The following is a 25,965-nucleotide window of genomic DNA, read 5'->3' as shown; positions in this document are numbered from 1 at the left end:
AGAACATGTCGTGTTTTAATAGCTTTTTGACCATGTTGCGGAATGCCTGGGAGATTTCATGGACAAGAAGCAGATCAAAGACAAGAAGCTGCCTGTTGGATTTACTTTTTCCTTCCCGTGCTTGCAGTCTAAATTAGACGAGGTAAGAAGTTTGTGAATATTTGTTTGTGAAAGCGGATTTACTAATAAATGTATCATATAGCAGACAGACCAATGGAAGTGCTACTGTGCAATGTGTACACATATAGAAAACGAACCCGTACTAAATACATACACCCAGCATACACAGGAAAGGGGTAGTTCTGTACCCATACATGCCGAATAATAACACATACTATTTTCATCATCATCATTTTTCCATGATTGTTTATTTTCAACCTATAGTATATGAATTGGGGCTGTATGATCTTTAAATGTTTTGTCTCTCTGCAGGGCATTTTGCTGACATGGACTAAAAGATTCAAGGCCAGTGGGGTAGAAGGGATGGATGTGGTTAAACTGTTAAACAAGGCCATTAAGAAGCGAGGGGTAAGTAAAGTATATTTTTTATTAATATGTACATATCTATAGATCTATAGAAATTCCCCAATTGAACCCATTTAAAAGATCTAAAGGATTACCAATCAAAGGTATGACTTGTAAGTAATTTCACACTTTCATAATCTATTGAAATAAAATATTTCCCACCAACGTTTTCTAGCAACGCAGTGTAATTAAATAAAGTTTTGCTGAAAGTTTACCTTGATATTCTCATATATTCTTTACTTAATAGCTAGGTCAATTACAGTAATTCATGCTCATAGAAAACATCTCCAAAGCTGGGCATGCACATGGCAGATTGAGGGCATAGTAAAACATTAAATGCATTTTTGGCTATGTACACCCCAAATACATTGTTTTCTTATTCCCTAGGACTATGATGCAGATATTATGGCTGTAGTGAATGACACAGTCGGCACCATGATGACCTGTGGGTTTGATGACCAAAGATGTGAAGTTGGCATTATCATTGGTAATGAGACCAAACCAATCATGTAAATAGTGCTATATGTGCCACACAGAAAACGCTCATTGTCATTTGTCTTCTCAGGTACTGGCACCAATGCCTGTTACATGGAGGAACTGAGGCACATTGATTTAGTGGAAGGGGACGAGGGCAGGATGTGTATTAACACAGAATGGGGAGCTTTTGGAGATGATGGCTCTTTGGAGGACATTAGAACAGAGTTTGATAGAGAAATCGACCGGGGCTCTATGAATCCAGGAAAACAATTGTAAGTATTCCATGTATAGATTTCACACCCTATTACTTGCGTAATGAAATGCATTTGTAAAATAGTAATTTCTATAGCATTGAGGGTTTTCAACATAGTAACCAGAGGATATTATCTGGGAAGAGACCTGTAACAATTCTAAAGCTGTCTTTGCTGACTTCCTTTAGAAAATGCTAGCTGCCCACTTGTCTCTGACCTTAATATTTTCTGAATCATTGCCCCAAAATAAGCATGCAGCTAGTAAAGTCATAGGTATCATAAATCCAGGCAGCTACCATAAACAAAATGAGAGCTAATGATTGACAGCCTACATATTTCATTGCACATGGCTGAAGATAAAAAGAATCCCGTAATATTCTAGTTTGCCGATTATGTTCATGAATATCCAGTCTCCATTTAAGATATTGATTAATTAATATTGTTTTTCTGCAGGTTAATATGTGTAACTAATTGATTACTAGAAAAACAACTCTGGTATTCTCCTCTATTTATTAGTGACTCCATTCGGCCTGTGCTAGGTGCCCAGCAGGTATATATTGATACCAGACTAAATGTCCATGGGCATTCCAAAGGGCTCCTAAGCCTTTTTTTGCACATAATATATTTTCATATGCAAAAACAGAGTTATGTTTGCATTATTGGATGTCTGAATCAGTATAACTTCACTTTGTTTACTAAGGCATGTAATTTATTCTTTTTAGAGTGATATTTCACATTGCAAATTGAAAATCTAATCCCCTTTAGTATGCCATGCCCACTGTTCCACTGCAATGGGTATGACCAAACCAACCATCTACTTTTTTATAGCTTACAGAATTGCCCATATAATGTGACTTTATAAATTTGTTTATTATATTTGGGATGTTTATTGATGTTGTAATTACTCTTTTTAGGTTTGAAAAGATGGTGAGTGGCATGTATATGGGTGAATTGGTCAGACTTATACTGGTAAAAATGGCCAAAGAAGGGCTTCTCTTTGAAGGAAGAATCACTCCGGAACTCCTAACAAGAGGAAAGTTCGAGACTAAGCATGTGTCTGCTATTGAGAAGTAAGTGCACTGTACCCATATATCTTTATCTGTTTTTTTTTTTTGTATAGTAGGACTTTATTCGAGGGTACAAGTATTAGAATTATTAGGGAGAGTTTCAATAAGCTTCTTCATTCACTAATCTAAAAGTGAATATTCCTTACTTTTTTATTAAATCAGTCAATAATTTGCATATACTGACATGCAGCTTTCCTGCTATCAATTTCCACTTGACTATGAAATAGATATCTCCCTGCTCCATATGTCTTCTACATGGTCTGGGAAAATGCCATTTGCATTTTCAAAGCAGACTAAAGAATATCCTGATTTTACAAAATACCTTGTTTTTACATATCCAGGAAAAAAAGAACACTTTAAAAAAAATATATCAATCATCAATTGAATCACAAACATCCATAAAACCCAAAAAACAAAACAAATTGTTCTAAAATATTCATACCAAACTGCAAAGGCGAGTTATGATGATATCATAGTCAGGTTTTTTGGTTTTGTTATCTGATGTAGTTTTTTTGTTATTCTTTTGGTTCTTAGGAGTAAAGAAGGATTAAGCAAGGCCAAGGAGATACTGACAAGGTTAGGGGTGGAACCTTCCCATGAGGACTGCATTGCCGTACAACATGTGTGTACAATCATCTCCTTCCGGTCTGCCAATCTGATAGCTTCTACACTGGGTGGAATTCTAACTCGTCTCCGGGAAAATAAAGGGGTCCCCAGGTTGAGAACCACAGTTGGAATTGATGGGTCACTTTACAAGATGCATCCGCAGTAAGTGCTATGTTTATATTTGCAGTAGATGTTCTCTATTGATGTATCCAATTTGTGATCCAAAAAAAGAAGTAATGTCTCTAGTCCATGATTGTATGTATATGAGCATTAAACATCTGATGTTTTCTGTGTCAGTAAAGATACCTTTCATAACACCAGTTTCTATGTAAATGAGCCCGATCGCTGTTGGGCTCCGTGGGGACTTTGGTACCAAGCAAGCCTCAAAGCAACCAACCATCCTCGATATATTCAATGCCAACATAAATTTCTTGTTAATTATAACCCTTTAATGCTTTTGCATGATTTCTGTTCAGGTATTCCCGACGCCTGCATAAAACCGTGAGACGTCTGGTCCCTGACTGCGATGTGCGTTTTTTGCTGTCAGAGAGCGGCAGTGGTAAGGGAGCTGCAATGGTCACAGCGGTGGCTTACCGACTGGCAGAGCAGAGACGACAGATTGATGAGACACTTGAGGAATTCAGCCTCAGTCAGGAGCAGCTGCAGGAGGTGAAGAAGAGGATGAGAATTGAGATGGAGTGTGGAGTGAAGAAAAAAACTCACGAAACGGCTAAAGTGAAAATGCTGCCAACATTTGTTCGCAGTACGCCAGATGGCACAGGTATTTGTTAATATTTGCATGCCTATGGAAATTTAAAGGAAGGGAAATGCAAAGTAGTGCTGTTAAGGCTCCATAAGATCTGTAGGGTTACATCTATTACAAATGGTAGTTTTTTTTTTATTAAATTGGTAGGCTTTTATACTCACAATTACATTTGGATTAAAACGGACATTCTATTTTAGTACCTTGCAGTTATCTATTGCCTCGGGTGCCCTCTAGTGGGGCCATTCTACATCCATGTGTGTAATGTCTGAGCAATACAGGACCAAGCTGTTTATAATAATATTACAGGTAGTCCCAGCATTACATACAAGATAGGGACTATAGGTTTGCTCTTGACTTTCTATGTAAGTAGGAACAGGTACATTATTTTAAAAAATGCAATTAGGACAGATGTTTGTCTCAACATTTTATTAGGCAGCGTGGTGTCAGTTATTCTTTAAAATCCTCATTGTGAGTCAATCACAAACAAAGCAAAAAAAAAAATAAAAACTTTATAGAGCCTAGACATCCATTAACTTCTGGAGCAAGCTGTGCTTTGATATGCAAAAAGAAACATCTGGAGAGTTTGTCTTGGTCATCAAAGAGTTACAAGAGCTTGCAGAAGAGCTCAGTCTCAGTTGTGTTTAGCAAAAGATTTTTTATCTACAAGTCATACAAACCGCCCCCCTCCTCCTATCAAGCCTCAGGCTTGCACAGGAGCGGGCATGGGACCCCTGTTTGTATCTAGGAGTCGTCCGTATGTTGGATGTCCTTAGCTCGGGGACTACCTACCATTTAGTTCGCATTTTTAGTGGAAAACTATTACATGAATTTAGTAAAAATTAGTAACTCCTTTCTCTCAGTACAAATGTAAACTTTCATCTGTGTGATATTTAAAGAGTTGCTAATCTTATATTTTTTGTATATTTTTTCATCCTAGAAAATGGTGATTTTCTGGCACTGGATCTTGGAGGAACGAACTTCCGAGTGCTGCTTGTGAAAATAAGAAGTGGTAAAAGACGAACTGTCGAAATGCATAATAAAATTTATGCCATTCCCGTAGATGTCATGCAAGGCACTGGAGAGGAGGTATGTTACGAACCCTGTTTGACTTCCTTTTAACTTGATAAATTGGTTAGGTTGGGGTATGATTTCTTTTATTTATGTGGAATAATTCACATGGGATATGGGGAAAATTATCTCAGGGGTAGCTGGCAGTTCTATGGTTCCAGAAAACTTTGTTCAGTATTAATAATCTGCTTATTCAAATATATTTTGATATTGTCTAAGTATAGAAAAATAACTACTTAAAAAATTGCTATGGACTTTGAAATAATAATTATGTCTGTTTTTCAGCTCTTTGATCACATTGTTCACTGCATCTCAGATTTCCTTGACTACATGGGGATTAAAGGAGCCCGGCTTCCCTTGGGATTCACCTTCTCCTTCCCCTGCAAGCAGACCAGTTTAGATGCTGTAAGTCAATTTAAATTATAGGGTGGGTTCTGTCCCTGAAATAGTTTGTTGTCTTTACCATTTAACGTTTATTATTAAGAAGAAGCCTTTCCTGCTAATATTAGTATTCAGGATAAAGGCTCCAGGGCTGTTATCCTATCCTTTTCACCACTTACAAATTAAGTAGCTAAATAGATGAAAACAGCACTGTCAGCTTCCATAGTCCTGAAAGATTTCCTCCAAATGAACAAAGTGACTTAATATTTAGAATCGGAGGGAGCTTGAGAGAGATTCTCAAATTACCCAATTCATGTTATGTTCCTAGAAGTCACCCAATAATGGAAGAGCCAACATTTTAAACATATGATGAAAAGATGCCTTTTTTATATACCTACAGTGGATCTAATGTAGAATGTTCGCATTTGGCCTATTCACATTTTTCTGTGCACATTTTTTCACCATGTTGTGCACCACTCTGCTCCTTATGGTACATAGCGATATATAACAATGTGCATTCTGTTCTTAATGAATTATACCAACATGCACAGTGTTTATTGCATTAACATGTATTGTGGTAGCACATAATAAAGCCCAGCATTTAGTATAGGTATGTATTTAATAAAAACGCTAGTTCAGGTTGTCTTTGCACTAATCTGTGATCTCCCAAGAGAACATTACCTTTTATAGTGGGAGATTAGGGTTCAGTTAAGATTTGCTGCATTGCAATATTCTTGTGAATAGAATTAACACAGCTTGCTAATTAGAGAAGAAAACCAATGGCTTGGTTACACTTACATAAGGATCTCACAGCACAGTATAAATTGGGACATTGTCTAAATCATCGCTGGTTGTGTGGCTTTCTTTTCCTTGCAACAAATCAGCAAATGTAAAACTATTATAAATTACTGCTTCATTCTTCATTTTTTCTGTGTTTTATAAAATAAGCTTCATTTGCTATTGACCCCATTTTAATAATGTCTTGGATTTATAACTCCACAGGGTATACTGCTAACCTGGACCAAAGGCTTCAAGGCAACTGATTGTGAGGGTGAGGATGTGGTGAGCTTACTAAGAGAAGGAATTAAGAGGAGAGAGGTATGTATGACTAATATCCCATCTGTCACATCCATACAGAAAGAACACACATAGTACCAGCCTGATTGAGTAGAAATATATCACTGCAGTGCTTTGTGCAGTAATACTAATGCCAATATGTAATCACTTGGTATTGTGAAAATTGTGAGCCATTTACTAATAGACATTTTGTGAATTAGTTAGATTGCTTAGAATATATTATCTACTTATATACAGAATATTACCAAGGATTATATACAGCAAAAACTTTTAGAACTTTTGTATCTAACCTGTAATGCTAGAAGTTGTCACTACGACAGGAGTTGATGAGAGATTTCCCAAATGCAGACAGAAATGCCTACAAAAGAAATAATTCTTGACAGTTCTGACTTACCAGAAGACAAAACAAAATGCAAGGAGTGTTCATACATAATGGCTATTGGCAACCATCTGTGAGATGTGTTTGTAAATGCATAGTATGTTTATACACAGACCTGAGTACCTAAGAAATGCATGTCTGGATTGTTCACATTACAACACACTGTGTTTACTTTGTGATGGGACATTCATCATACAATTGTACAGATGCCTTTCATAGGCTCAGCGATATTTATAGATCAGTTGCCAACTGTGCCGGGTATTATTCACCAATGATGTGAGTGCTCCCAATCATAGTATATATATATATATATATATATATTTATAGATAGATACTGATGTCGATGTGACAGTCCAGAAGTTTACATTATAACAATATTTTCTAGATACTTTGTTAGGAAGGAAGGGAGTTTTGACCAAGGTCCTGGCTTGGCCTCTCGACCACAAACAGTCAAGGTGTCCCCTATATTTTTCTTGCATATCATAGCACCAGTGGAAACACGGAATATCATAGCAATGCATCCCCATGAAAGCATGGGATCGCACTTCTAACAGCATTACTTGGATGCACATGTATCATTTATGGCATTCCATTGACTCCTCTGGCATGGCACTTTGATGGGTGGCATTTGGGACTCCCGTAAAGACTGGGTTGCTGAGTCAGAAGCAGTGTTATTGCTGAAAGTTGGGAAAGCAAGAAAAAAAAAAAAAGTATGCACTGTTTGCTATATAAGCTAGAACTTGCTTGAAGTTGCAAGCATTTAGATTGGATTCACACCTATGTGTTTATCTCTCTCAATGCATTTTCTATTGAAACCAGTGAAAACTCATTGAATAATAAATGTTAGCATGTATTGACACACATTGGTGGACATTATGATGCACTGACATTTTTAATGGAGTTTTAACCTGCATCAAGACACACATTTATACACATCCAAGTACAGGCTGAGATGTGTTTTGATGCTTTTCATTGATAGTTGATTTCTAGTAAACTGTATCAAGCAAAAATGCAAAAACATAACTGCAGCTTTACTGGTTCCCTAACATCCTCCACGGATTATTTCAACTTGTGCCAGTGACTATTGAAGGCTGCGGTAATGTGATACCATGATGTGCCCAAGATCTGATTTACATGAAAGGAGAGAATTGATATGAGCAATGCTTTATGTATAAAGTTCATTCAAGAAGTGTACAATATTCATCTGTAAAAATATGATATTAAAGAGAAATTGTCATTACTGGATACATGCATGAAATTAAATAATAATTAGTTAAATATTGTACAGGATTGGTTGTAAAAGATATTCCATATATTTAACTGTATGTACAATATATAAGCCAGATTTTAGTTGGTATTCCAGGTAGTCAGTGGTCATTTAAAGTCGATTTTTGCTTTTTGCAACCAGTCCTGTGCCTGATCTCACACCCTTTTACTCAGATGCTGGAACACAGTGGGAACATTTGTCAATTCTATCTTTTAACAAGGCAACGTTTACCAGGAACAGTTAGACCGATCGTAGAAGAGGATTAAAAAAAGGTCACGTCCTGAATTACTAATTCCTCCTTTGGCGGCCCAACTTGTGACGTTGCACTGCAAGTACATGAAATCTGACCCTGACTATTTCCTAGTTATATGTCTGTTTAGGGGTCCAATTTATAAAGTATGAATCTGACATTCACTGATACATTCTCTGGTGGAGAATCTTCCAGGTCCATGTGTTTTGAAGGCAGTAATTGATTCTAAACCAGTGAATGTTTCAGTGGATGTCAGATTCCCTGCAATATAAACAGAACCCTGTCTATCTCAGACTTTATAAATCTGTCGCAATTGGCTGTCCAGGAATTCAGAAGCAGGGGTCGCAAATTCACAGTAAAGTGATATGCAGTCTGACTGCATGTTACTAATTTTCTCGATCAACATCCTCCAGTGCGTCAGACAGTTGATAGATGATCCACTATCAGACTGCGGTGATCTGACCCTCAGAACTCTCTTATTCACATTGGGCCTGATTTATGAAAGCTCTCCAAGGCTGGAGATTATACACTTTCATCAGTGAAGCTGGGTGATCCAGCAACCCTGGAATGGATCTCGTCCAGGATTTAAAACATTTACTAGCAATCCATTCCAGGTTTGCTGGATCACCCAGCCTCACCGATAAAAGTGTATTCTCTCCAGCCTTGGAGAGCTTTCATAAATCAGGCCCATTGAATCCTTTTTGATGTACAGATCTGACACTCTTATTGCCTCCGCTGTCGGCTTGCCAACAGGCTCCTTTTAAATCTGGGCGTATAAATAATCTATATAACAATTAATATTGTTGTTTTGTGTAAATTACTGTGTAAACTTTCAATAAATACTGAATATGCAATTAATTGAATTGTGTTCCTCTCTTTAAGGAATTTGATTTGGATGTAGTTGCCATAGTGAATGATACAGTCGGAACAATGATGACTTGTGCATATGAGGATTCTAACTGTGAAATTGGTCTCATTGTGGGTAAGTTCACAGAAAGATTGCAGTATATCATCTATAATCCATAAAACTATGCTCATTGATGTTCTTAGCAAGTAAAACGCAAACGCCACCTTTAGAATTTGACACTTAAACCCGCAAAATAGCCTCACTGCTTACAATTATTGGTTAGCTGTAATAGATTACATTTATGATTCCATACTGTTTCATTTTGATTTGTCAAGTGGCTGTAGTACATTGTGATTGTTTTTGTTTGATACCGATAATATAATGGGGATTCAGTATGAGATAAATCTAAAGAGTGGACAGAACTGTGTACTGCTAAGCTGACCATGTAATCCGTGCCGGGGTTAGAAAAGGTTAATGTGCTCTGTCATTATCTGTATGTCCTATCCTGCACGTCAGAACACATCTAAGGTCTCTTTCTACCTAAATTCACAGATCAGCCAAAAAAGTCAAAACCATTGACAGGTAGTAGTAAAGTAGTAATGTTGATTATCCCAGTGACACCTGTCATGAGTTATATCTCAAGGTATATTTTGGTTCTGGATATCCTAAAAGCAGGGAAAATGGGCAAGCATATGGATCCAAGTTACCCTGACATAGGCAAAATGGTAATGACTAAATGACGGGGTCAGTAAATCTCTAAAATGGCAGGTCTTATAGGGTGTTTCTATTATAAGGTGATGGACATCTACCAGAAGGAGTTGCAACAGGTAAACTGGTAACATAAGTGTCCAAGGTTTAATGATGTTTTGAGGGTGGGGAGGCTATCCAGTCTGATCCCACAAAAGGGCAGCAAACTAACTGGAACATAGAATATTGAAAGAATATGCCCTGGTCCGATGAATTACATTTTTTTGTAGATCATATGAACAGACAGGTGTGTGTGCATTGTTCACGTGAAGAGATAGCAGCAGAATGCACTATGGGATAAGGCAGGCTGGTGGAAGCAGTTTAACCTAAAGGCTCTGCTGCTGACCTTTTGGTGCCTGGCACTACATGACAACTTCAGAGGTCTTTTGGAGTCGACACCTTGAATAATCAGAGTTGTTTTAGTGGCAAAAAGGGGACCTACAAAAATGACTTTTTTTAAATGTAAGCCTTCCCATCTGTTTTTTATTCATTTCAGATTTCCTTTTTGCATCCACTAGCTCATTAAAATAAAATTGCCTTTTGACTTTTTATCTATTTATTGACCAAACTGTGATTGATAGCTGTATTTTACAAATCACTTTAATATATGCTTCTATAAAAATGGTCATCATAATACATTTCAGGTACTGGCAGCAATGCATGCTACATGGAAGAGACGAAAAACATAGAAATGGTGGATGGAGATGAAGGCAGAATGTGTGTCAATATGGAATGGGGAGCTTTCGGTGATAATGGGTGCCTGGATGATATCAGAACAGTATATGACAAGGCTGTTGATGAACTGTCGCTAAACTCAGGAAAACAAAGGTGCGTCATATAGTTATGGAAAGTCCACCATGTATGTTAATTAAAGCTGCAGAAAGTCTCATAGAAAAATACTTTAATGTATACACCTCCTGTTTCACTGTCTGTATCTGTCATTTGCAACCCCTATTTATTGTACAGTGCTGCGTAATAAGGTGGCGCTATATAAATTCTGTTTATTAAAATAATAATATTACACTCAGCAATGACAGTATACTCTCTCTATAGTAACATTTGTGAATCTGTGTAGACCACATGGAATGGAAGTTAAAAATTATTTTACATAATTTTTTTAAAGATCCAGTAGTCATGTCAAAAAATCTACTTAAATGAGCATTTGTGACAACATATGTTATAATTTAGAGTCATCCAAGCACCCCCTAATACAGACGATTGGTATATATGGTACCTTAATATAATATATTTTTCTATTGTTTATATTGTTCTATGATTTTAGGTATGAGAAGATGATCAGTGGAATGTATTTAGGAGAAATTGTACGCAATATTTTAATTGACTTTACAAAAAGAGGATTCCTATTTAGAGGTCAGATTTCAGAGGCACTGAAAACAAGGGGCATCTTTGAAACAAAATTCCTTTCTCAGATTGAGAGGTAAGAAACACATAAAATTGTAATCTGTAGACACTTTATAAATACTGTTTCCTAATAAAAATATCATAATAATAATATAATAGAATATTATATATATTCTGTTATTCCTTAAATTTAATCTTTTTAATGTTGCTATGTACTTTTTATGTAAAGTTGTTTAATGTGGACTATTTTTTAATGTTTTATTGGTGGCTGATTAGAGTAAAAAGAAAAGCTTACTGGACTTTGTAAAAAATATTGAAATTTAGATTAGAACAGGCTGATTGTTCTAGCACAGACCTCCAATAAAAGCATGAGCTTTAGAAAAAGTAAGAGATATTTGCCAATCTGCATGGTTTTCCTGACTGTATTACAATGTATAAAAGAACAGTTATTTTTGAACCGTTATGACGAGTATTAAATCCTTATTACTGTACACAGTCAATACATATAATGATACAATACCACTACTTTGTGTTTATAGTACTGTAAACATTTAAGAGATACCTTTCATCTTCCAGTGACAGACTAGCCTTGCTGCAAGTACGATCCATCCTTCAGCAGCTGGGTCTGAACAGCACCTGTGATGACAGTATAATTGTTAAAGAAGTGTGCGGAGTGGTATCAAGAAGGGCGGCACAGCTATGTGGTGCTGGTATGGCAGCTGTAGTGGATAAGATCAGGGAAAACAGAGGCCTGGACCACCTGGAAGTCACAGTTGGAGTTGATGGAACACTGTATAAACTTCATCCACAGTAAGTGCTGATCATTTTATAAACATTTTAATTATGAAAAAGCATTATAGTAAAGTCATTTAGGCCCCATTTAAATTCTTCATTTCAGTAAGGCATTGTAAACCTCATGCTGTATCATGTGTTACTGCAACACATCTCCTAGCACCTAGCAAACCCAACAACATGGTCCACCACAATGCATGGATTTCATTACACCACAACACACAGCCTCTGTTAGCTGTGGTACAATTCATCTCAAAAACAGGGAGCATGTCCATTAAAAGTTGCATTGTGGTGCTTGGGAAGCGCATTAAAACTCAATGACCTGGTATGCTGTATTGAAACACAATTGGCCTGACTTGTGAAAGCTCTCCAACACTGGAGAAGGGAGACTATCATAGGAGAACCTGGGTGATCCAGAAAACCTGGAATAGATTTCTCCAAACTTATTTGCTAATATTTGGCAAATGTATTCAGTTGGGGACAACTTACATTCCAGATTTAGGAGATTAATCAGGTTCTCCCATGATAGTTTATCTTCTCCAGTCTCTGAAAGGTTTAATAAATCAGGCCCAATACATCAGTGCCCCCTGAATCTGTGTTTGCCGCAGAGGTTGTGTTCAAGATAAACTCTAAAAAAGCTCTGTGTGTTTTTAAAAATTGTGATCAATGAATGAATGTTTCATGACGTACTCTACAGTTCCATTATCTGACCTCTTGCTATTCATGTTGGATATTTTCCCTTTAGTAAGGAAACATTAAAAGGAATCTGTGAGGATGGAATTATTTAAACCCCTGTTGTTGTATCTTCCTGTATTTCCTAATTTTTTATGTTTATATTTCCTTCTTACAGTTTCTCCAGAATCATGCACCAGACAGTGGCAGATCTCGCCCCCAAGTGCAACGTCTCCTTCCTTCTCTCCGAAGATGGCAGCGGAAAAGGAGCAGCTCTTATCACGGCTGTGGGATGCAGACTTCGTGATGCTGAGCAGAATTAAAATCAGATCATCTTGCTTGTATTTTCCTGCCTTTTCAGCACTTTCATTTCAAGCAGTAACTGCAATGAGGCTGGGTCCCTCCAGCTGCACTGTCCATAGGATTCTAACCATTGGGGGAGATAGGAGACCATAGGAGAGAGTGTCACCTGCAGCCTTGGCTGCTTCCGGACTCCTCTCTACACCAGTCCCCATCTAACAACACCAACTGTATGCCATTGAAATATGTTTATAATTTATTCTGTTGTTTTATACATTATTTATCAGTTTGTAGAGAAATCCGTACAATTGTTTGATTGCACCGGTTTTACCAATAACTCCATGACTGTATTCCACCAAGCTTGCAGTAATGGCATGGCTACACAGAACATAGGGGTTGATTTACTATAGGAGTAAAGAATGTTCACTTAACAAAGTGAATGTTTACTTAGGGAAATTAGTGAATCTTTAATCAATCATCCAATCATAAGTATGTGTGTGTGTTTTATTTTATTCCACAAAGCACATAGCTAATATTTATCAAGTGAACCTTCTTTTCTCTGTTAGTAAATCAACCTCACTATGTACACGTTATGATTTTTGTTAAGGTAACTTGTTAGGAATATCAAATTTTGACCTACTCTGTGCTAGACAGTCTGAGTTTGCATTACTTGCCTATATTTACTCTTTTGCCCCCCATACAAATGATGTACAATATCTAGTATTGATAGTAACAGAAATGGCAACTGGCCACCAAGGCTGCAAGTGCGGCACTGTGAGAGGCAGTGGGCATGTCTTCTTCATATAAAGAAGCAATGAGCTTTTTACAGCAAGGATTAAAACTATGGGGCAGAAGAGGTAACTGTCATTAGAAACAAGGGGTAACTAGTGCAAAGTTGGGTAATCTGTTTGCTTTTTTTGCTTTAAGTGCTGCATACTATCATGAAAATCACCATACAGTTAGATGTAGTACTCGGGCTTGGGACAATATCATTTTAGTCAACAAGAGAGCTCATACAAAAAAAAAACTTTGCATAGGGCACAGTACACATCTGGTAATTCTGGTGTCAGTGGCATTTCTCATTGCTTGTATGAATAGTGTTGTATTACTAGTATGCATCAATTCCACATGTACGTTTTGTTCTAAATGTCAGACAGAAATCAACCTACATCTGTTCATAGGGGGCCAGGTTATTTTTTTTAGCTGCTATGCTTAACGGCCCCTACAGTATGAAAGGTTGTACACTTTTATATGAATATTTTGTTGCACTGTGATTGGATGTGTGAATTTCTGTTTTTAATGTCTGTGTATGAAACAAACAAATCCTGATGGAATCGGTTTTGGCCAGAGAACCATAATATGCCACACTAGAGTCACTAATGTTATTTATCGACTTATTAAACTTTTCCAATGTGTGTCCCTTGGTTTAGTGTGTTGATCATGTTTATGTATGTTGGAACATTTATAAAGAAGGCAATTGAATTACAGGATCCTAAATCTGGATGAGTATAATGATCCATTGAAATGACTCAAACATTGTAGAAAAGCAGTGCTAATATTCTTCTGGGTGCATTTATAAAAGTGGAAATCAGTTAATTTATGGTTGTAAATATAATTAAAGCTCTACTTATTGCACAGAAACATTCATATAAAACATATTCCACATTAGCCCAACGAGAGATCACCCAAATTTGTGTTCACCACATACGTTTAAAATAGATATTTAATTGTAAGAGTAACACCAATATTACCCATAGACTGTGCATAGCTGTCCATTTTTAAGCAGGGTTCTGTGTACCTCCAGGGTTCCTTCACAGGATGATAAAGGTTCCTCAAATTCTGGTGATTGATGCCTGCATAGTTCTTGGGCCAACACCACCTGATAGAGCCAGTTACATGATTCTAATGATGTTTTAGATGTCTATAAAGATGGTGTGCTAGCTTCCCATGTAAGGGGGACTTTCATTCCACTGGGCAAAAGGCTTTTTTCCCCACTCACCTCCAATAAATTGGTTTTAACCAAGGTTTCTCAGGACCTAAAAGATATTTCAAGACTTCCTCAGGACCTGAAAATTATTTCTTGGATTCCTCAGCAGTAGAAAAGTTGAGAAAGGCTTATCTGCACTACTGTACTGATGTGGTGGTAGCCATCTTGGTAGAGGATGGCCTTTCCTTCTCAGTCTCCAGAATGGGGAACAGTAAGTAGCACAGTAGTGATTTAACAAGCTGCTGTTTCCAGGATCTCCACCTACACACACACTTGTCATTGGGTAATATTCTGTAAGACATTTTAAATATTCATCACCGTGTTTGCTCTAAATTAGCCTATAACTCATTTCTGAGACTGAAGTATCAGGAACATCTAAGCAAGGTTTCCAACACCAGTAAATACTGATGAAGGCTACCTACCTTCTTTCATGGACTGAAGATGCAAACTATATTTTGTGGGTGGTTCACAAAGGTCTCTGGTATATGGATATGAATGTGTGGAGTCAATAAAGAAGAGTTTTAACCCAATACTAAAAGTTTAGTAGTTAACTACTACTGCAACAACATCTAGCTCAGTGCTTCTCAACCAGGGTTCCTCCAGAGTTTTCTATGAGCAATTTGTGCATTTCAGGTCACTCACATTTATATACATTTGTGCATTTCAGGTCAATTACCTTGTTGGTTGTCTATAAGAGGTAAAATATCCCCAATAGTCAGCAATGTAAGAGGCATTCTTCCTTCTGACCACCATACTAACGTACTGTGAGCTGTGGATGTAGAAGTCATAGCAGGGCTTCCTAAAGACGTGAAGGCTATTTCAAGGGATCCTCTTTGTTAAAAACGTCTAAAACCTTGTTCCAGCTTGTAATAGCTCCATGGAACTCCAGAATCAAGATCTATCATCATATAAGTCCAACTTGTGAGATACCCAGGTTTGACATTTCTCTGGACTCATGGCTCTGGTTTTCCACTGGAACACCTCTGAAAATGGCAGCAATGAGTCCACACTGGGCAGAGCCTAAACATAGCTAAGGAGCCTTTGGGAAGTCCACATGATAGTACTTGGTACCTGGAAGTAGCAGGTTTTCTCTAGTTACAGAAGGCGAACAGGACCGGAATATGTGACCCATACCCAAATTGTAACCCAGCGTCATCCTTAATGGTGGAAAATGTGAACTTGGTAAGCTCTGTGTTAAACCAGGGGAAAAGGAGATGGACCAGACTAAGCCTGGTGTAACTCTAGTTGCGCCACCAATGTCGTCCACCATTTCTGCACCACATCCTCTTCAGAGCATATATCTGAACAATTCCTTCTGTACTGGGAAGCACAATGCACCTCTTCTTATTGGTTAATTCCCAACTCAGAGGCAGAAACCATACTATACATATTCAGCCACTAGAAGAATGTGCACTGCCCTATTTGTGACTGGAACAGCAGGAGAATGGTACTAGGTATGACACTGGTATAACAATGATTTAAAACTTCTTTATGGGCCCGTAGGCCTTATGAAGGGCAGAGAGGACTCACATTTGTGCATACATTTTTTGTTGTGTCAGCTTGCATTGCATTAAACAAATGCATTCATTTTCTATTGCACTTAACCACCCGATAAATGCACCCGATTTAAATTTTAAATGCACTTAAAGTTAAAATTACAAGAATATAATGTGCATGCTCTTATCTAAGAAATAATGGTTGTTAATATTATTCAAGGAAAAACTGTTGCTGTAAATATACAATATTGATCAGTTATACCTGCACATACAATTCTGAAATAATATTCCCCATATATATATATATATATTGGAAATTATATAGGTATATGATGATATAGGTACTCTGCTTGAAAAAAAACAACAATACAAGTGCTTGTACATAACTTACCTATCATAAAATGCTTTATTTAATTTTCCAATATAAACACCTTCTCAATCAGTACTACTATTCCTGACCTCAATACAATACGGCTTGGTATTGTAAAGGATAGGAAAGGAGCAGCAAGGTAGTCATGAGGTCATCCTTGTGCTGTCTGCTCTCTTCATTCGATGTGTAATCTAGTAAAGTCCAATTGGATTACAAGGCTGCTCTATGCACCATATGCACAATCTAACCATAGTGTTATTATATAACACTATGGGTATAGCCATAGGGCATCAATGCCCCAACCACGCTCCCAACCATTACCTTTTAACTGGATGGGAGTAATTGGTTGTGCACGCCATTCCGTTTACAATGTGGTGGCGTTCCAGTTCCTGGAAGCAACATGTTACTTCTGGCCATGTGCTTGTTTTCCCTTCATTGGACTGCATCACAAACACAGAGGAACTAGTGCTAACATGTGCACTGAATAAGTGCAATTTATTTTAACGTATTTTGAATACATACCTGTGCTACATGGGGGCATTTTTATCTGTGCTTGCACTGTGGCCTAAAAGTTAAATCACCCCGTAAGAGTAGCTGACAGCAGCTCCATGAAGCACAATAGAAAACAGTGAATTTGATTGTGATTTTTAGTATTTTGTGATTTTTTTTAGTTGTTTAGTGTTTTGTTTTATCTGAGAATGAATGTAGACCTCAGATGATGGGAGACATATAAGTATTTGATTTCTCTCCTCTACAGATCACAGTAATAAGAGTGGGATCACCTACTGATTATGGCTCAGTTTGGAGCACCTAGGAACCCTGTAAACTGGGTCTCCCACCTCACTGCAGCTGTGGTATCTCAGCCAGGTACATTATTCTATTCTACCATCAAGGGCCACACTATCAACAGAAAAAAAAACATTTCTACGTTGCAGAAAATCAGGGAAGTATTTTTGATTAATGAACCTCAACTTAGGTCCAAGAAACACCATGGACAGAACCTATTTTGTTTTCGATAGAAAGCACAATTAGAAGATGGAGCCACCTCTTTCATGTAAAATTATATAAAGCTGGCCTGACCTCCAAACCGTTGTAATATTTGTATACCAAAACTGTAACCCATCATCCATCTCTGTGATAGGTAGGAATCCACATATGTGAGACTGATAGTACCCTGTTTCCCCTATGATAAGGCACTGTCTTATATTTTTTGAAATGCCAAAATATGCCCTAGGTCTTTTTTTTAGGGGGATGTCTTTTTTTTCCATGAAGAAGACTACAGTACACATTTATTGTTGAAAATCACTCATGATCACTCATGTGCCATTGATTGTCCCCTTCTGATCCTCTGCACTGCAGCCAGCATCGAGGAGTCACACAGAGGCAGGTATCGGTGGGTGTCTTATTTGCAGGGGTGCTTTATTTTAATTTTTTGAGCAAAAATTGGGGGGTGGCTTATTTGATGGGGATGCCTTATCATCGGGGAAACACGGTATGTGCAAACTTTTCAAGCAGCAGGCAGATTTTCCCCAGGAATAGGGTAGCTTTTCCCATTTCTCCACCTCTCCAACCATGTTGAGGGTGCGTTTTAGAGAGTGACCTGTTCTATCAGCTGCTACTAACTCTTCATGTATCTGTAGAAGCCATCGCAGGAAAAGTTTTCAAGGAAACCCAGAACACGTTATCAGCTGGCAGCTCCATACATGCTCTACATGGAGATGGGAGGCTGACCACTCCAACATGTGCTTGGCAGGGATGGGGAATGGCTTGTGGGCATTATATAAAATCTGCTCAAAATGGGTAAAGCTTGAGAATGTTTCCATTGCTGTCTATCCCTTCTTGACAAGCATTACCCAATTTCTTGCACAGGTGTCACATGGACAGAACCTCTCCAATGGGGTCTCAGCCAAAAGTAAAGTTTGACAGACATTTCCACTTTATCCAAAGCCTAAAATATTGTGTTTGTAGTTATACTTTCAGTGTCCTATTTGACAGTGAAATGTGGGAAAATTACTTAATGAGAGTTTTTGCTAGATGGCTGCCTGTTAAATAAATACCAGACAGAGCTGATGGGGTTTTCAAAAAATTTGTCACATAACATATGGCCTGGAGGAAATGTATGTGACAAAGAGTTATAGGGCAGCAGTGAACTGAAATCAACACAACTTTTACCCTCTTTGGAAAGTGCAGAATGGTAAGCCACAGTCATTGTAGGAATCTATATATTATTTTTAATGCACAAGTTGTACCCATACACTGGTACAGGTGATACCCAAACACTGCACAAAGATAAAGTAAAAACTAGCTTATAGTAAAAATATTAATATTTTAAATTTGATTTCAGATAAATCATTTTTTTCCCTGGCTATATTGTATATAATGTTGTTTTCACTTGTGTACCAGCAGCAAAGGACCCAGCTGTTGTTGAGCGGGCAAATCTGCTGAACATGGCTAAGCTAAGTATAAAAGGACTCATTGAATCAGCTCTGAGCTACGGCCGTACTTTGGATTCAGATTACCCTCCTCTTCAGCAGTTCTTTGTTGTAATGGAACATTGCCTCAAGCATGGCCTTAAAGGTACAGTATGGAACTACTGAGAGATATGGCCCCCATCATGAAAATTTTCCAAAGCATCCCATAGCCTGTGGGCATAAGTAACATTATATATGAAAATTTAGATATGATATGTACACTTGTCATTATTTTTATTTTATTAATTGTTTTTAAATAAACGAATCGTTATTTGTCAGCCCCCGGAAATTGCAGTGCAGTGAAAATGTTGTGTGACTAATTATAGATCGCCTAGAGTAAAAGTTCAGAAAAATAATGAATATGCATAAAAAGTGCCCAACCAACATGAGTGGAAAGCTCTGCTAATGGTTCAGATGCTGCCACAGCTAATGGGTTTCGGGAGCCAGAAAGCCCATTTATCAGAGCTCTAATGAAATCTGTTGAAACTCCACAAACTAGGCACATGAAATTTGAAGATGTCCGTGTTTTCAAATAACAATTCTGCAGCAAAGTGTTTTCTGAATTTTATCAGCCATAATAATGAAGGGGCAAGTCTCTAGAAGCAAAACGCGTTAGAATACGTGCTCTTATGGAAAGTTATATTTTAAAACAAAATGCTAACCAGCTTATTTTCATCATATTTTAAACAATACTTGTGTATTTGTTTCCAAATATATATCTATAGTACCTGTATAATTATTATACAATCTAAAAGTTGTATACTGAAGTGTATAAGAAATCACATGAGATAACCACTTTTTTTCCCAGTAGATAAGAGAAGGTTTATACTTGAGTATGAATAATTAGTAATACATTCAGTGTTCTTGCCAGCCACTTTTAGCCAGGTGCATCACCCCGCACTTTTCAGTGACTACCCTGCTATTTTTGTGTGGTTACTGAAGAGTTAGGCCACCCGCCTACAATTTCTTACCACCCCGCTTGAAAAAGGTTCTAGATTGAACACTGCATTTGTTATTTAGCTTTACTATGAGCTCTTTTTTATTCATATGAACTGTTTTATTTCCTCTAAGTACACTAAATGCTTACTATTTTCTTAAGCTTGCAAAAGGCTTCATCACAGCCTGGGTCTGAGTTTTAAGGTCAGCACTCTATGCTCATTCCAGGTGTAAAAGTTGATTCCATTCTAAACTTTATGTTCTCCATGACTTGGCAGTCTCTCCAAGACTTGAGGATCTTGACTATCATGGGAGAACCTGAGTGAATTTCTTAAAAATCATTAGTTGACAAGTGTATTCCATCCTGGACCAGATCCTTTCCAGGTTTGCTGTATCACCCAGGTTCTCTAGAGTCTATCTTTTCCAGTCTTCAATAGCTAAAATAAATCAGGCCCAGTAAATCTTACATTTTCATAACAGTACCAGGACAGAGTTTTGTAGCTCAGTTCAAAAAACTTCCAAGGTGATTATAATCCCAAACTTCAAAGCAGATGGTCTCTGTTCTATTCAGTCTGTAAGACATACATGATTCTATTTAACATTACCATACTTTAGTATTTTCTTGTGTTCAATGTTGTTCTTCCAAAAATGAAAAGAAGGTAAATATACATTTTCCATAAAGATGTCACCACAAGGTTAATAATGAATTGTGACTGCTGTGGAATAGACAGCAGGGTATAAACTTTTAGTTTAAACTCTTAAATGGTTTAAATCTTGAATGTTGTATTTGTGTCTGGTACATGCACTTCATTTTCAAACATCTTTTTCCCTACAGTGAGAAAATCATTTCTGAGCTTTAACAGAACTATATGGGGTCCCCTGGAACTAGTGGAGAAGCTGTGCCCAGAAGCCGAGGAGATTGCTGCCAGCGTGCGGGATTTACCAGGGCTCAGGTGTGCCATTTCATGTTGCCAGGCAACCTGTTCCTGCACTGCTATGTGAAAGCCGTAATTGCTGCCTTGGAGCTGATGTAGACACTTTATTCTAATGGTCTTTTATCTCAACTGCAGAACACCTCTTGGTCGAGCCAGAGCCTGGCTGAGGTTATCAATGATGCAGAAGAAACTGGCAGACTATCTGCGTTGCCTGATCATGCGTAGGGATCTCTTGAGGTTTGTTATTCAGTTCTGTATTGATTTTCTTTTACATTTTCTTAGGACTGTAAATAAAAATACATTCCACCGGAAATTCATTGACTAATATGTACTAGAAAATACAGACAGTGCATACTGGAAATATATACTTGCATTTTTAATGCTAGCACTGTATAAATTTATATTTATTTCCTGGCATTAAGGCGTTATTTCCAGTTTGGGTCTGAACTGTCCTTTTAGTTCTGTAAATTTCATTAAAAAATATCTTCTAGCACAGTGGTCACAAACCACTAAATTTACCGGACCGCGCATGTGCGAGAGCCGTGTGTCACTCAAAGGGAAAGAAGCTTCCCCCATAGTGACTTCATGATGTCAGAACCTACCCATCTGAGCCTATGATGAGTCACACCGCCCTGAGCCCGCAGTCCGTTGGGGGGACATGGTCCCAGGCTCTGGCGGGTGCACCCTCACATGATGCATAGGCACAGTAGTGCACACACTGCGTTGTAGGGTAGAACAAGTGTTTTTTTCTTTTTTACCCTTCATAAGAGTCAGGTTATTGCAAGTATATAATTCATGTCATATGATTTTGGGAGATTACTAAAAAACCATGCAGGTTATTGTAACTGTAAAACTGTATTTATATTTTATATATAGCCTTTTTCCAATAATTATCTACTTAATTTCTTGTGTGTTGTATTGTCATGTACATATATCAAATATAATGGCGCTTTTTTTCTTTTCAGTGTTTTCAGAAATATTTTGCTATTCAATGAATAAACATTTATGACTTTCTTATTTTCTTATTCAGTGAGTTTTATGAAAACTATGCAGTGATGATGGAAGAAGAAGGGACAGTTATTGTTGGATTGTTGGTGGGATTGAATGTGATTGATGCCAATCTCTGTGTCAAAGGAGAAGACCTGGATTCACAAGTATATTGAATATTATAACTATTTTTGTCAAACAAATGTAAAATTTTAAAATTTGTGCCATCTTTAACAGATATGTAAGGCATTGGTTAGCATAGAACAAAATATGAGTAGATCGGTCCCCTGCTTGTCTTCCCACTTGAACTATTTCCTTGTGTTTGGAGCATCACATTTTTATGTTATTCTGCACCAGGGGTTTTTAAACTTTTTTTTATCCTGGGACCTAAAAAAGAAAACTCAACATACTAAGACCCAAGAAGATATTTATTATCAAAATGTCAGCAGCTCCAAGCAAATAGCCACGGATTGTTTGGACATTTTTTTAAATAGAAAATGTATCTGTTTTTGTTCAAGCATCGTTTTTATTTGTTCTCCTGCTATATTAGTAAAATGAAATGTTATTCAAACAATAAATATTCTTCAAAACAGTAGATATCTGAGCATCATTCTAATTGGATTGTTAAAGCGATCCCTGAGCAGGCTAAAAAGAATAGTGCTGCGGCACACCATAGCAAACATTGGCTGTATTCACACAATGCTCAGAATTGAAGACACTGAAAGGGTAATAGTTTACTAGAACCTGAGCCTACTTCCTGTATATGCACAGATCTTGAACCTACAAAATGTCATTACAAATTTATCATGCAATTTTATTTATTGTTTTTGTTAGGTTGGGGTCATTGATTTCTCCATATATTTAAAATCTGATGAAGACAATCATGATCGGGAAGGAAGGTAAGAAAATGCCAGGGGGAACTACGTCATGTTTTGTTTAATTACCAAACTGATCGTGTGTTGGGGCAGAGACTGCTTTTGTTAAGATTTGATTCAGTTCAGGTAATTTCTTTTTTTCTCTGGAATGCCAAAATGGGGTCAAAATCTGGCACTAGGCAGACAATTGGAGTCACATAGCTGAGAACTGGGACAACTTGTACAGAACAAAAATGCAATAACATTTGAGGTTTCCTTTCCCTATATTTTACTAGAAGCAAAGATTCAGTCTTCTCTCCTCAGACTGCAGCTGCAGCCCCAATTTCTGGCAACTCTGACACATCTAAGGGCTCACTAGTGGATCATTACTAGAAGTATACTTTATACCTACTTTCCCCCACACGGGAGGTCTCCTCTATATCCAGAAGGGCTTTCTCTTAAGGAAATCTGTAAGAAACCCTCTACAAAGAGGTGGGACACTGTTTGTTCATACCAGCTCGAGAGAATCATTTTCTTATCTTACTTCACAACTTAATGTATGCGCCCAAGTAAGGATAATATGTATCCAAGAATCAGTGCCCTGAACTTCAGTACATGTAGCATCACCCCTGAGGAAGCCTAGATTCGGCGAAACGCGTTGGGTTAACAGGGCTGCGTTAAAAATATTTGATTGATGTTCTCTACACACACTGTTTTGCTTAACCTTCCTAGCGGTTCGTTTCTTTCCGGTTTTATATGTCTAAAAGGGGTACATTGTTTTTCATGAAAATTTATTTTACAGTATGATATATTTGTATGAGTATAATAAAGTTTGAAACACAAAAGCATGTAAAAATAATAAATTTAATAAATTAAAAAATAAATAAATAAAGTTTAATTTTTAAAAAATTAAAAAAAAAAAATACATATTATACTCATACTATTATATATACTGTAAAATAAATGTTCTTGAAAACCATGTACTGCTTTTACACATAAAAGTCCAATGTATTGCAATCAATACAGTTTTTTTGTATTGAATGCAATACAAATGGATTTTTTAATTTCCTGCCCCGCCCCGCCTGCAACGTAAACACACACCAACATCACCGGGAACTCCCTGGTGACTCATCGGATGCAGAAGCCGGCCGGAAGAGAAGAAGAGATTGCGGCGATGGACGACGCGGGAGGCTGGCGGATCAGGTACGGCTGTATTTACTATTACCTCCCATAGGATTACCTACCACTTTTAGCAACTTTTTTCTACCCTGAGTCACACTCGGGGTTACCTCTAGGGAGGTTAATATAAAAGTAAAAGGTAAAAAATCAAAAATTTTTAAGTAGGTGATCTATGTCTAGTCTAGTAGGTACATAACCTCAAGGAATGAGGTAATATCTCTCTAATTGTATTGTTGATGTTATTTTATACACTTGATTTTGTACTAGTAAAATTTGGTTTAATACAAAAAAACTGTTGCCAAAAAACCCTGTCTTTGGACTATATTTACTTTGATATTACATTAATTGCCCTGTCGGGAACAAACGTACCAATCCTAAAACAATTGTTCCATATGTCTCCCCAAAAATCTCAAGTAAATTGGAAGCAAAGTTCACCTTTACAAGAATAACTTTATCAAGGCACAATTTGCATTGGATATCTGTGTGCTTGCAAAGTATATAACAGTTTTTTTGTCCCTTTTTTTTTTAGGGATGTGCAGATTTCTGCAATACTGGACCAGAAAAATTATGTTGAAGAACTGAACAGACAACTGCAGTAAGTATATGACAAAATAATGTAATGCAAAATCATTATGTTATGTTTAAAGCCTTTTGTTTACTTGTGCCTTGCAGTACAGTTTATATGTAGTTCTAAAGTAAAGACAGCCAAAAAAACTGCACTTGAAAGCAACACAGCAGGTAAAACTGTAGAATATAGGGGTTACTTAACAACATTTGTTAAAATGCCCTCCAATTTCAGAGAGCTCCTTGCCGATGCTTAGCAATTGTTGCTTTCTTTAAATAGAAAAAACAAAAAGCTCTGTGGATCCTGAAGTTCCAGCAGAGCTGCAAGTGTATTCCAGCCTTACCAGATGCATTCCTATCACAGGATTCTGTGCTGTTAAAAACGCAGGGTTTTGCAGGTATTGCATTTCTGTTAGAAAATGCAATCATTTGCTGTCTTTCCCAGCGGATTAGGGCAACATTTACCCTGTTATAAATAGGATAAATGATATAAGAACCACTTTTTCACATTGACCTATAGGTGTTTGTAAATTTCAAGGAAGGTTTTTTTTTTCTATTGGTGTATGCATTATGATTGGTTTCTGGTGAATCTTTTATAAATCTGCCCCTAAATAGCAAATTTTATAATCAGCTCTCCTGTTTACATACAGTGGCAATGTTAGCAGTCTTCATGCAAGAATCGATACACTGGAGAATTCAAATGCAAAGCTCATTGAAGAGGTATGGAACTAGTATAATGCATTCATATAAAATTCAATGTTTTTTATTCTGCTTAATGTGTACTGTGTGTGAAAAGATGTATACCCAGTGCAAACATGTTTAGGTTAATAACAGATTAAAAACTGTACAACAAAAAGTGATTAATCAATTGAGAAATTACAGTGTTGCTTATAAATAAACCAGCTTCACCTAATGACATCTTGGAGAAAGTGGTTTGGGTTCCTATGCAGATTTAAGTTTTACCTATTTATTAACTTCCTATCTTTGTCCATGATTAGGTGACTTCCCTTCTGCCACACTTAATTTAGGAATTTTCCTGGAAGTGTTCAGCTGTAAAATATGGATATATGTTTAATGAATATTTGTAAATGCTTAGTACTTTTATATAGAATTATTTGCTTATTTATCTTTGATTACATTTGTGTTTTTGTTTTAGTTAGCTATAGCCAAGAATAATATTATCAAACTGCAAGAGGAAAACCATCAATTAAGGAATGACAATGCCATGATTTTCATGAAAGCTCATCAACATTTAGAGGTAGAAATCTTTTTTTGTTCTGCAGATAAAGATGGTGAAATTATTGTGTGAAATGTTTTAAAAGCAAAAGCCCACCAGCTAGTTCGAGTCCTTA

General features: G+C 37.1%; 2 protein-coding genes across 3 annotated transcripts in view; both read left to right on the top strand.

Annotated features, from left to right (window-relative positions):
• Window positions 1-14,249, top strand: part of LOC140339185 (hexokinase-1) — a 38,474-nt gene extending 24,225 nt beyond the window's left edge. The window contains exons 4-18 of the mRNA XM_072423739.1: window positions 23-142; window positions 433-528; window positions 913-1,012; window positions 1,091-1,274; window positions 2,168-2,323; window positions 2,855-3,088; window positions 3,403-3,707; window positions 4,630-4,778; window positions 5,046-5,165; window positions 6,144-6,239; window positions 8,997-9,096; window positions 10,353-10,536; window positions 10,991-11,146; window positions 11,647-11,880; window positions 12,713-14,249. Of these exons, the coding sequence (XP_072279840.1) occupies window positions 23-142; window positions 433-528; window positions 913-1,012; window positions 1,091-1,274; window positions 2,168-2,323; window positions 2,855-3,088; window positions 3,403-3,707; window positions 4,630-4,778; window positions 5,046-5,165; window positions 6,144-6,239; window positions 8,997-9,096; window positions 10,353-10,536; window positions 10,991-11,146; window positions 11,647-11,880; window positions 12,713-12,857 (2,379 nt within the window). The 3' untranslated portion in view covers window positions 12,858-14,249. The remainder of the gene's footprint in view (window positions 1-22; window positions 143-432; window positions 529-912; window positions 1,013-1,090; window positions 1,275-2,167; window positions 2,324-2,854; window positions 3,089-3,402; window positions 3,708-4,629; window positions 4,779-5,045; window positions 5,166-6,143; window positions 6,240-8,996; window positions 9,097-10,352; window positions 10,537-10,990; window positions 11,147-11,646; window positions 11,881-12,712) is intronic.
• A 2,790-nt stretch (window positions 14,250-17,039) lies between these two features.
• Window positions 17,040-25,965, top strand: part of RUFY2 (RUN and FYVE domain containing 2) — a 12,800-nt gene continuing 3,874 nt past the window's right edge. The window contains exons 1-9 of one of the 2 annotated variants that reach the window (XM_072424206.1): window positions 17,040-17,554; window positions 19,094-19,264; window positions 20,930-21,047; window positions 21,165-21,266; window positions 22,060-22,183; window positions 22,851-22,915; window positions 24,579-24,644; window positions 25,264-25,333; window positions 25,770-25,871. In XM_072424206.1, coding sequence (XP_072280307.1) covers window positions 17,479-17,554; window positions 19,094-19,264; window positions 20,930-21,047; window positions 21,165-21,266; window positions 22,060-22,183; window positions 22,851-22,915; window positions 24,579-24,644; window positions 25,264-25,333; window positions 25,770-25,871 — 894 coding nt within the window. In that variant the 5' untranslated portion in view covers window positions 17,040-17,478. The remainder of the gene's footprint in view (window positions 17,555-19,093; window positions 19,265-20,929; window positions 21,048-21,164; window positions 21,267-22,059; window positions 22,184-22,850; window positions 22,916-24,578; window positions 24,645-25,263; window positions 25,334-25,769; window positions 25,872-25,965) is intronic. The other variant, XM_072424205.1, reaches the window with a different exon arrangement.

The sequence above is a fragment of the Pyxicephalus adspersus genome, chromosome 10 (genome assembly GCF_032062135.1).
Source record: "Pyxicephalus adspersus chromosome 10, UCB_Pads_2.0, whole genome shotgun sequence".
Classification (NCBI taxonomy): Eukaryota; Metazoa; Chordata; class Amphibia; order Anura; family Pyxicephalidae; genus Pyxicephalus; species Pyxicephalus adspersus.
Note: the sequence above shows the minus strand (reverse complement) of the source record. Positions and strands in the feature narration are given on the sequence as shown.